This window comes from Gopherus evgoodei, chromosome 13, assembly GCF_007399415.2.
Source record: "Gopherus evgoodei ecotype Sinaloan lineage chromosome 13, rGopEvg1_v1.p, whole genome shotgun sequence".
Classification (NCBI taxonomy): Eukaryota; Metazoa; Chordata; order Testudines; family Testudinidae; genus Gopherus; species Gopherus evgoodei.
In genome coordinates, this window is record NC_044334.1 from 29,295,556 (window position 1) to 29,308,184 (window position 12,629).

The 12,629-nt window shown below is 39.7% G+C and overlaps 1 protein-coding gene across 3 annotated transcripts in view; it reads left to right on the forward strand.

Annotated features, from left to right (window-relative positions):
• MORC2 (MORC family CW-type zinc finger 2) overlaps nucleotides 1-12,629 on the forward strand; it is a 103,787-nt gene that overhangs the window by 3,534 nt on the left and 87,624 nt on the right. For all 3 annotated transcript variants that reach the window (XM_030583549.1, XM_030583543.1, XM_030583545.1), the window contains exons 2-4: nucleotides 5,749-5,802; nucleotides 6,899-6,933; nucleotides 9,484-9,552. In XM_030583549.1, coding sequence (XP_030439409.1) covers nucleotides 5,749-5,802; nucleotides 6,899-6,933; nucleotides 9,484-9,552 — 158 coding nt within the window. The remainder of the gene's footprint in view (nucleotides 1-5,748; nucleotides 5,803-6,898; nucleotides 6,934-9,483; nucleotides 9,553-12,629) is intronic.

The following is a 12,629-nucleotide window of genomic DNA, read 5'->3' on the forward strand; positions in this document are numbered from 1 at the left end:
AAAGACCTTTGCAATCCTTTCATGAAACCATCAATGTAAGGGTAAAGTATGATTTTTATAATTGACAGTTAATTATGGATCCCTAATACAATAGATGCTTTAAAACTTTAATAAAATGGTGTGTTTTCCTTTTTTTTAAAAAAAAGTTTATAGATTAACTATTAAAAGCTATTGAGTAACTTGGTACAAAATTATATTTTAAAATGCTTAAACTTGCACATTGACCTGGTTAACTTGTCTATGTATGCTTGAATGTGTTTGTAATGCATAGTTGTTTGAAACAATTTGTTAAAATTTGTACCACTAAATTTATCTTCAGAAATAAATCTTCTAATGACAGCCTGCTGTCAAGAGTTAATATTTGTGGCCAAGTTAAAATGAAAGCTGGCCCTTTAACTAGAACTGACCAGTTAGACACAGTTAGAATGGCAGATGTATATTTAAGTGGAGCAAGTTTTATTTTTTTCTCCAACAGCTGCTCACTAAATTTGAGAAATTTTAAAAAAATGCGGTTTCTTTACCTATTAAAAATATTTTCTGCCTATAAGTGAAGGATACAATAAGCCGATGTATGAAGGTTTTCTTACAGTAATAACGAGAGAAGACAGCTCTGTTTGCTAACAGGATGCCAAACTCCGAAAATAGAATTTGGTGCATTGCTGGGACCACCTTTGCTACAGAGAAGTTGACTTATCAGTCTGTGGTATTAATTACGTTCCCATCGCTTCTGTGTACCTGTAGGATCAGGAATCAGATTGTTTGTTAGGGAGGATAGGGTACTCTTCCAAGCTCCACTCACAAAATAAGTCCCGTTCGCTTCAGATGTTGCTTTCAATAGACTGTGCAGATGTTCAGAATATGATCACACATGCTTTCCGGGTTCCTTGAATATGGCTTCCTTTCAGCGTGATCTGAATGCATCTCACCCATGGCATTGTTAGGTTCCTTAGGGCTTGGCTCCCTGTTGGTGGTGCTCATTTTTCCCAAGCCCACCCATTCGTACTCTCAAAATGAACCATTCCTCAGAGTAGATTTTGTAGTTCTTCACAATATATTATCTCTTCTTACATGATTTGATTGAGCAGTGAAATAGCTTAATAATGAAGACACTTAAAGTAGAGACATCTGAGCAAATATACACTGAGGTGAAAGGGATAGTTCACACCTCTCAGAGCTATTGTTTCAGACTCTTTGCAAACTTGGGCAGATATTACTGCATCAGTTAGGTTTGATTTCATGTTTTTTGACATGTTCTTTGCAACTGAAACAGTTCATGGGCTTATTTCTGTACAACAAGAGGGCATCTTGGGAGAGAACCATTACACTGCAATTACATGCAAGGATAGATGGAAGTTAAGTACTTATTTGTTGGGTAGTTTTGACATGGAGGAAGTAGGCATGTTGTTGCTATGAATTAAGAGATTCATTAATAACAATGCAGATCAGCCTCTTGGCTTGGTTTTAAAGTTAATGTTAGACTCTGGGGATCGTTAAGGTCATTTTGAGAAGATGCCTGTTCTGAGAGTAATAGTGTATATATATATATATTTTTATACATACGCCAAAGAAACCTACATGTTTATATGCCCTAGCTCAGGGGTCAGCAAACTTTCAGAAGTGGTGTGCCGAGTCTTCATTTATTCACTCTTAATTTACAGTTTAGCGTGCCAGTCATACATTTTAATGTTTTTAGAAGATCTATTTCTATAAGTCTATAATATATAACTAAACTATTGTTGTATGTAAAGTAAATAAGGTTTTTTAAATGTTTAAGAAGCTTCATTTAAAATTAAATTAAAATGCAGAGCCCTCCGGTCTGGTGGCCAGGCCCCAGGCAGTGTGAGTGCCACTGAAAATCAGCTCACGTGCTGCCTTCAGCACACGTGCCATAGGTTGCCTACCCCTGCCCTAGCTAGTAATAAATATTTCTGGATTTCATTTCTCTCAGTTTTACCAAGGTTTCGTCTCTTTGCCTCAGTTGGTATGAGAGAATTACATTGTTGGTAGGCATTCAGATACCACTGTGATGAGTGCAATGGGAAAAACATAGTTATTTAAAAGAGGGTTAATCATTCTGGTGCTCCTTAGATTATGGTGTGATCTGTTTTTTCAGCCCTTTCCTGTGATTTTTGTTTCTAAATCCATATTTACATCTTTTTAATTACACAGCAAAGCATATTCTTAAATATTTGATTCACTGAGTTGTAGTTTGAAGTGTTTTGGGATGTAGTGTCAAAGATGCAGAAGTATAATGTATATTAATTCTGACTTATCCATCTGTTTCTGGCTATCCACTGTATGGAATATTCTCCAGATATATTTTCAATGGACTATATTTGTGGGTTTTTGTAATTGTCCTTAAACTGATAGGAGTATTGGAAATCTGTGCATGAGGGAATTTCTGCCCTTCCTGTGGGTTTAGCGTTTCAGTGCTACTAGTATTTGTGTGTTCTGTGCAAATTTTAAGGTTTCATTCTAAAAGAAAATAAAAAGTTTCTAGCTCTTCTGATTATGAAGAGAACCTTCCAAATGTAAACTGATACAGAGCATCCTTAGCCTGCAGGCAAACTGAAACAGAGTCTGAAAGATATGAAGGGCTCCATTCATATAAATGTTGTGATTCCTGAAAGCTAATATCAGCTTCTTCATTGCTGATTGCTTTAACAGAAACATCCTATCCTTCGCCTGAATACTACTACTTTTATTCTAATCAGAGTTCAGCTGATGAGTTAGTTCTAAAGATTTTTGTAGTGGATATAAAAGTTTAATCATAGTTATGTCTGAGGGGCTTGTTTGGACGAAGTACCTTTATAATTATGTGTTAAGTCTTAGGGCTGTCGGTTAATTGCAGTTAACTCACATGACTAACTCAAAAAAAGTCACGATTAAAAAAATTAATTGTGATTAATGGCAGTTTTAATCACACTGTTGAACAATAGACTGCCAACTGAAATTTATTAAATTATTTTTGGCTTTTTCTACATTTTAAAATATGTTGATTTCAGTTACGACACAGAATACAAAGTGTACACTGCTTACTTTATATTATATTTTATTATAAATATTTGCACTGTTAAAATGATAAAGATATTGCACTACAGTACTTGTACGATGTGAATTAAAAATAGTATTTATTTTATCATGAAAGTGCAACGTACAAATGTAGATTTTTTTTTGTTACATAGCTGCACTCAAAAACAAAACAGTGCAAAAGTTTAGAGCCTACAAGTCCACTCAGTCCTACTTCTCATTCAACCAGTCACTAAGACAAACAAGAATCAGAGGGGTAGCCGTGTTAGTCTGGATCTGTAAAAGCAGCAAAGAGTCCTGTGACACCTTATAGTTTATAAGGTGCCACAGGACTCTCTGCTGTTAAGACAAACAAGTTTGTTTACATGTACAGGAGATAATGCTGCCCACTTCTTATTTACAATGTCACCAGAAAGTGAGAACAAGCATTCACATCGGACTTTTGTAACTGGCATTGCAAGGTATCCACATGCCAGGTATGCTAAACATTCATATGACCCTTCGTGCTTTGGCCACCATTCCAGAGGACATGCTTCCATGCTGATGACACTCATTTAAAAAAAAAATGTTAATTAAATTGGTGACTGAATTCCTTGAGGGAGAATTATATAGCTCACGCTCTATTTTACCTGCATTCTGCCATATATTTCATGTATTAGTAGTCTCGGATGATGACTCAGCACATGTTCATTTTAAGAACGCTTTCACTGCAGATTTGACAAGACGCATAGAAGGTACCAATGTGAGATTTCTAAAGATAGCTACAGCGCTTGACCCAAGTTTTAAGAAGCTGAAGTATCTTCCAAATTCTGAGAGGATGAAGTGTGGAGCATGCTTTCAGAAGTCTTAAAAGAGCAACACTCAAATAGAGAACTACAGAACCCGAACCACCAAAAAGGAAAATCAACCTTCTGCTGGTGGCATCTGACTCAGATGATGAAAATGAACATGCATCGCTCTGCACTGCTTTGGATTGTTATCAGGCAGAACCAGACATCAGCATGGACACGTCCTCTGGAATGGTGGTTGAAGCATGAAGGGACATATGAATGCTTAGCACATTTCGCATGTAAATATCTTGCGAGGCTGGCTACGAAGTGCTATGCAAACATCTGTTCTCACTTTCAGGTGACATTGTGAACAAGAAGCAGGCAGCATTATCTCTTGCAAATGTAAACAAACTTTTTGAACATTTGTTTGAACAAAAAATAGGACTGAGTGGACTTGTAGGCTCTAATGTTTTACGTTTTATTTTTGAGTGCAGTTATTTTTGTACATAATTCTACATCTGTAAATTTAACTTTCATGATGTAGATTGCACTACGGTACTTGTATGAGGGGAATTGAAATACTGTTTTTTATAGTGCAAATATTTGTAATAAAAAATAAATATGAAGTGAGCACTATATACTTCGTATTCTGTTATAATTCAAATCAAGATATTTAAATGGTATTCTATTATTGTTTAACAGTGTGATTAATCATATGATTGATTTTTTTTAATCACTTGACAGCCGTAGTAAAAGTTCTTGTAAAGTTCAAAGTCAGAGTCAATAAACATGCTCTACATGTGGCCCAATTTATACTGGTCATTTAATTTAATCCGGGGAGGAACACTATTTGTCCAGTTTCTGCGTTTCCCATAGTTTAGCTGAAGTTATCACAGGGTCATAGATAGTCTGCATTTGAAAACTGATTAGCTTTTGAAGATGCATCACCATGTTGGATGTACAGCGGAGATTTTACATCTGTTGGCCTTTAACAGAAAAATAATGAAGGCTTTAAAGAAAAGGGAACAAGAGCCAGGTAAAAGGTTTTGTGGGAAAAGACTGCAGTAGAGCAATGGCGTGGAATGTTACAGTTTTGGATTGGGAACTTCTTACAAATGATGACAGTTCAGAACTTTGGACTCAAATATTCTTGTCTTCAGGATTATAGTGAATTGGGATTTAGTCAGAGAAATTTTGACATTGAATTCCTCAGATCACATGATGAAACATACCATGCTGGTTCATGATCATCTTTTTCTGGATTAGCAACAGCTGCAGCCACTGATTTCTCTGGAAAATATCACCTGATTTCCGCAATAGTCGTAAGCATATGAATGCATACCAAGTTCATATTTATCAGAAATTTAAATCTTGGAATTTGAAGAGATGCTTTTAAGGAAAAGAGACCTCCAATCCTGTGCAGTTTAATCATTGCCATGTCATGTTTTATTAGTTAAAATGATTTAATTTAGTTGTCATTTAAAAAGAACCAGTCAGTATAGTATGTGCATCCTTGTTTACTTGTATTGATTACTTCTTGAGAGAAGAGTGCCAGTCAGTGATTCACTGTTTTGACACCTTGTAATAGGGGGAACTAATATAATTTTTCCCTTAGCTAATACTCTTAATGCCACTACACAAAGATCATAGTTTAGATTTTCTTGAGTCAAACTGCTAATATTATTTAATCATTAGCTGTTTTATTGGTCTCCTGTTTTTGACAGGACTAGATGACCTCTTGAGGTCTCTTCCAAGTCTAATTGTCTGTGATTCTATGAATAGTGCACCACTAATCTCTAGTTTTGTTACATTGATTGGCCGGGAAGTATGTTACAAATTAGTTAAAAAATTTTAATAAATCAGCTTGACATACATAATAAATTGAGAGAGAGACAGTTTCTTTCAATATTGCAGTAACTTTCCTGACTCTCAGTGTTTGACATTTCAGAACCACTCATGAGTTCTTGTTTGGTGCCCTTGCTGAGCTTGTAGATAATGCCAGGTATGTATTTGAGATTGTATTTGTATTAGGAGCCAATTAAGTTTCTGTGGTTTAATTAGCCCACATATTTAGGGTAAGCAGCTGAGTGACCTTCACTACCAGTAGATCTTAAGAAGAAAAATGTAATGCAGAAGCTTATATTATAGCTGAATGGTGATGGTGCACCTATATCCTACATAAGATACAGGCCCTCCCCAAGAGGAGGATGGGTCCAACCTTGAAAAATTGATAGTGTAAACAGCTAGACAACACACAGTGTGTTGGGAGACCAAGGTGGGTCAATTTTATATCCTTTTTTCCCTAGCCTTTTGATGTGGTTTTGCATTGTTGTGCTTTGCAAAAATGAATTTTATGGCTGTTTGAAGAGTAGCTAGGTCATCTGGTGCATTGGGATAGAGAGGGAGGTTCCAGACACGAAGGGGAGCACAGACTCTGAAGAACTTTTGCTTGAGGAGAAGGTAAGTAATGTAATGGAAGTATTGATGTCTTTCAAAAGCTGAAAGAAGCTTGAAGTTGGAGGCTTATTCCTTCGTGATGTACTATGATATTTTTCCTTCATGTACTCGTTTCTCTCCTGAAATGAGTGTCTGTGATGGAATAGGTATTTGCATTGTAATCAGGTTTAATTAGTATGCAGCATCAGTGTCTTGTGGTGGAGTTTGTATCCAAACAAGGGAAAGCCAAAAATGCAATGGTACACAAAAGCCTCTTGGATTTCTTTGAGGGGTGCTGACACTTAGCGCCTTAGAGAGACGTGGGTGAGATAATACCTTTTATTGAACCAATTTCTGTTGGTGAGAGACAAGCTTTCGAGCTTACACACAGCTCTCGAAGAAAAGTTTTGTGTACGCTCGTCTCTCACCAACAGAAGTTGGTCCAATAAAAGATACTACCTAATTTGCCTTGTCTCTCTTAATATCTTGGAACCGATGTGGCCACAACAACACTGTATACTTAGTGACTTATGCAGTTTTTGATCGATAATGATAGCTCCTGTTGAAATTTGCACTCATACGTGCAGAATCCTCTTGGGCTCCTAGCGTCTTTCACCTTCATTCGTGCTTTGGATGCTGATCGTGTTTTTGTTACTTTGTAGAGATGCTGATGCCACGAGAATAGATATTTATACAGGTAAGTCAGACTTGTCTTTTGCTTCAAAGCCAGCAATGTCAGGAGGATTGCAAATACACTCAGCAAATTATGGATTTACAAGTTGAAAAAATGGTACTGGACACAAACTCCCTAAGGTCAAGTGTCTCATTAGCAATGCCGTCAAATCTATTACGTTTCTAACATCAAAAAATCATTCAGAAGAAGAGGTGTAGGAGGGTGGTGAGGGGAATCTTGCATTGTCTTTAAGTGGGTCTTGAATTGAATCTACTAGAATCCTGTACCAGACTAAAGGAATCTTATAGCGTTTAAGGCCAGAAGGGACCAATAGATTATCCAGTCTGACCTCATGTAGCACAGTGCACCAGCACCCGTGCACTAACCCAACTACTGAATGAGACCAAAGTGTTACAACCCACAGGAGACCAGACTATTATGTGATATAGGCAGAGAATAGGAGACACCACGGTGTGCTAGTGCCAGAACCCTCTGCAGTGGCAGCGAAATGATTCCTTGAGATAAACCCAGATAATTCTGGCAAGTGACCCGCATCCACATACTGCAGAGGAAAGTGAATAACCTCCAAGGTCACTGCTGGTTCTGACATAGGGTAAAATTTCCTCCTGACCCTGCATGTGGTGATCAGTTATACTCTGAGCATATGAGCAAGAACCAGCCAGTCAAGCATCTGAGAGAGAGAATGCCGGGTGTCACTTCTGAGCCCAGGGCCTCCCTCAAGGTCTCATTTCCAGCTGTGACCATCTCTTAATGTTGTTTATCCCCATCATTCTGTTTGGAGACTGTTCCAGAACCTCATCCCTCTGATGGTTAGATACCTACTTCTAATTTCCAGCCTGGATTTGTTCATGGCCAGTTTATATACATTTGTTCTTCTCCCTGCATTGTCATGTAGCTTAAGTAGCTATTCACCCTTCCTGGTATTTATGCCCTTAATGTATTTACAGAGAGCAGAAACCCTCCTGCAGCCTTCTGTTTGCTTTACTAAACAAGCCAAGCTCTGGGCCCTTCATTCCCCTGATCATCCTAATAGATCTTCTTTGCACCTGTTTCAGTTTCTTTTTGGAACATAGGTGACCACAATTGTACACAGCTTGATTATTCTCAGTAATTTAAAATGTAAGCTTCCTCTGCTTGCTTTGATTTAGCAAGTGAGCTTAGACTACCTTCCTTTCCTGATGAAAGCTTTTGATACGGTGTCCCACAGTATTCTTGCCAGCAAGTTAAAGAAGTATGGATTGGATGAATGGACTATAAGGTGGATAGAAAGCTGGCTAGGTTTTCAGGCTCAATGAGTAGTGATCAATGGCTTGATGTCTAGTTGGCAGCCGGTATCAAGAGGAGTGCCCCAGGGGTTGGTCCTGGGATCAGTTTTGTTCAACATCTTTATTAATGATCTGGAAGATGGCGTGGACTGCACCCTCAGCAAGTTCGCAGATGACACTAAGCTGGGGGGAGAGGTAGATACGCTGGAGGGTAGGGATAGGGTCCAGAGTGATCTAGACAGATTGGAAGATTGGGCCAAAAGAAATCTGATGAGGTTCAAACAAGCACAAGTGCAGAGTCCTGCACTTAGGGAGGAAGAATCCCATCACTGCTACAGGCTGGGGACCGACTGGCTAAGCGGCAGTTCTGCAGAAAAGGACCTGGGGATTACAGTGGATGAGAAGCTGGATATGGGTCAGGAGTGTGCCCTTATTGCCAAGAAGGCCAATGGCATATTGGGCTTTATTAGTAGGAACATTGCCAGCAGATCAAGGGAAATGATTATTCCTCCCTGTTTGGCGCTGGTGAGGTCACACCTGGAGTTTTGTGTCCAATTTTGGTCCCCCCACTACAGAAGGGATTGGACAAATTGGAGAGAGTCCAGTGGAGGGCAACAAAAATGATGAAGGGGCTAGAGCGCATGACTTACAAGGAGAGGCTGAGGGAACTGGGGTTATTTAGTTTGCAGAAGAGAAGAGTGGAGGAGATTTGATAGTAGTGGTCAACTACGTGAAGGGGGACTCCAAAGGGGATGGAGCTCGGCTGTTCTCAGTGGTACCAGGTGACAGAACAAGGAGTAATGGTCTCAAGTTGCAGTGAGGGAGGTTTAGGTTGGATATTAGGAAACACAGTTTTGCTAGAAGTGTGGTGAAGCACTAGAATGGGTTACCTAGGGAGGTGGTGGAATCTCTATCCTTAGAGGTTTTTAAGCTCAGGCTTGACAAAGCCCTGGCTGGGATGATTTAGTTGGGGTTGGTTCTGCTTTGAATAGGGGGTTGGACTAGATACCTCCTGAGGTCCCTTCTAACCCTGATATTCTATGAAAGAGAATAATAATTTTTCGGTAATAACACCTGCAATTTCATCGGCTCCTGTTTTTCCTACTAAGAGTTCTTACTGATAGTGACTAATCATTTTGTAGTGGTACCACACACAAATCAGCTAGAAGTTTGAGTCCAGCCTGCTGTGTTACTCCAGTCATGAAAACTGTTTGGACACTTTCAAACAATTTTTAATTCCACTTCCTATTTGAGTGTAATGGTTCTGTTAATTCTTCTCTTGTTGTAGAACGGCGAGAGGACCTGCGAGGTCAATTCATGCTATGTTTTTTGGATGATGGAGCAGGAATGGATTCAAGTAAGTTACAGGAAGTTGTATTTGCAGCGTCACACTGAGAAAAATAACTTGAATCCTTGCAAGTATTCTATCAGTGTCACATCCCTATGGTTTTGATGGGCTTAATGGGTGATGCATGTGGTATAAAAACTTAAGACAAAACAATTAGAGCAGGAGTGGCACAAGACAGAAATTGAATCCTATTGTCGCAAGGAGTCCATGCAAATCCATGTCACATCTCAAGGGAGACTAAGAGCCACTTTTTCCTCTGCCATGGAATCGGCGAAACTGTGACGAGAATAATTAAACGAGACTTCCTTCATTCTGCCTTGGACCCAAATATGTCCTGCTGAGAGGAGTTCTCTGCTTGCTTTGCAAAAAAGTCTAGCTAAACTCAGAAGTTTTTCCAGGACCAAGCAAATGGACTCTGAAGACCTTCTTTTGCAAGTTTGACTCGGGCACATCACTACAGGACCTCTAAGTACTGTGGGAAGTCCATGCTACCACATAATTGAATCCTTTACTCTCATGATGAGTGACACCCATCCAGATCATCTGCTGATCCATCGCATATCAATACCACTCTTGGATAAGGTATTGGCTGCCATAAAACTTGCAATAGTTTAACATGGGCTGCAGAAGATCTTACCAATTAAAGCCCTGTCTTATTTCCCTTCTTTGGGTAAGGTTATTAAGAAAGTGGGGCAAAAAGATTCCAGGAGCACCTGATATATCAGTAACCTAGAAGTTTCTCAGTCATTTATTTGATTGAGGTTTGTGCTAACTACATAAGGGCGTCCATCCCAGGCTCTGGGTGCTCTTGGCAAACTATACAATTAACAGCAGACTCAGTAGTTGATTTAGTGAGAGCACAGTTACAGCAGCAACCTATCAGCAAAACTACCTCTGAAGTGCCCACCTCAGCCTTTCCATCAACTTCCTGTGGGCCAGGGAGACAATTTGGATCTTAGTGTGTCCTTAAGGTTAACACATGTTCGTCTTTTGGTCTTGGACAGAAGTCAGACATCCGTGTTAATATTTTAAGATTTACCAGCAACTTTTGACACTGCCTCTCTGTACTACCGCTTTGTCAGGGTGACCTGGCAGGATGAGTGGAGTCACACTAAGTTGGCTAAGCGTCATTTCTTGTGGGCATATCCGAGAGGATTATGGTGGTTGGTTGCTAGTCTTCCCTGAGCGCTCTCATCTGTGGAATCTTGCAGTATTGAGACCTGTCTGTATTTCAGCATGTATATTGAACTACTAGAAGATATTAGAGGATGATATGGGCTTCAGTAGTAACAGTTCGTGGCAACATTGTGCATCAGAAATGAATTATGTCCTTTGCCCACTGACTTAGTGCTTGAGTGAAAGTGTTGGTTCAACCTCAGTCTGGGAAGGATAAATACGATGCTTCTAGGAAGGGGGGAAGTGCTTTGAAGAATTGAATGGAGCCATGTCTTTTCCCTTTGAGAGCATCTGCCATTTAAATTGATATGCAGCTCTGACTCCACGCTGCCAGAAAATGCCTCTTCCTATCTTCAGCAGGCCAGAAGCGTGTGATTGTTTGTGATGCAGACCTAATCACAGTGATCTGTGTCTTCATTGCTTCCAGGCTGGATGATCACAATGGGTTCTGCCAGTAATGAAGGCTACGTAGGAGCCATGTGGAAGCTCTACCTCATTCATTATGCAGCAGCAAACTTGAACATAACTGCTGAAAAGAACATGTTGCTGTGCATGCTGCACTGCCTCCCCATCCAATTCCGGATCTACCTGAAGGTCTCAACTCTTATATGTGACGGTTTAGGGTCTAGCAATCTCAGAGATGATCTCTCTCTGACACCTGCTCAGGGCAGATGTTGCAGCCAGCTGACTTTAGGATGAAACTTGCAAGGGCCAGTAGAAGGTTGTCTACCAGACTTTCCTACCACCAGAAATCAGGCTGAGTCCTGTGTTCAGTGTAAAACACTTCTCTGTACAAGCCTTCCCTTTAAAAAGGTGGTCTTAGAATGGCTTGGCAATGTTTGCCCTGGAGACAGACCAGAACAATCTCATTTAAACATGGAACTCAAACAAAGGAAGGATGGAACGTACGACGTGTGGGAACAAATGTTTGGTTTCCCTGGCTGTTCACGTAGTTCGCTGGTAAAAAAGAGATGAGCATATTAAAAATACCTTCGTAACTCTCCATACTTACGGCATTGCAGCCCAGATAAACTCATAGTGTCCTAGTAGCTTCACGTACACATTGAACATTAGGGGGAACAGAACAGAACCCTGTGGTACTCTTGTTGTCAGCTTGAGCTCTGGCTTCAAGTGGCATTGTGGCAAAGCATTGGTATTGGAAAAAAGTTCTTGAATCCAGTGAGCTTGCATCATTGTAACACCTGGCAGATGATTACAAAACACACCACAACAGCTGATCCACATATTAACTGACAAGCTCTTCTACACAAAGAAGCTCATTTCCTCATAGTTTGGGTGGGAAAGTTGCCTATTCTTGAGTAGTCTCTGTCAGGGGTTCTCAAACTGGGGGTTTTGAGGTTATAACGTGGAGGGTTGCAAGCTGTCAGCTGCCACCCCCAAACCCTGTTTTGACTCCAGCATTTATAGTACTGTTGAGTTAAAAACACTTTTTTTTATATTTATAAGGGGGTGATGGGGTTGCAGTCAGAGGCTTGCTGTGTGACAGGGGTCATCAATACAAAAGTCTGAGAAACACTGCTCAGATTTCAGAGGAAATGGTTACAGAAAAGAATATTCTGATTCATTTCCATTCTTGTCAAGGAACGATTCTACCAATAGACAATACTTCTCTACATAGCTTGAAATTTAAACACTGAGGCAGAAATAAGCAAACCTTAATCTAATGTATGCCTCTCAAGTGACCTGAATTCCTCTATAGGCATATGACCTGAGAATTTGTAGACCAGGCAATATTTACTCCCATACAGTCATCCAGAAGATTTAGAATCATTCATACTTGAGTTTATTGTGGAGGTTTGTGACCAGCTTATCAAACTGTTAACTTTACCAAATGTCTGTTCTGTCATCTAAAGTTATGTTCATGTCTTATATGTTGAGGCTTTAGTCAT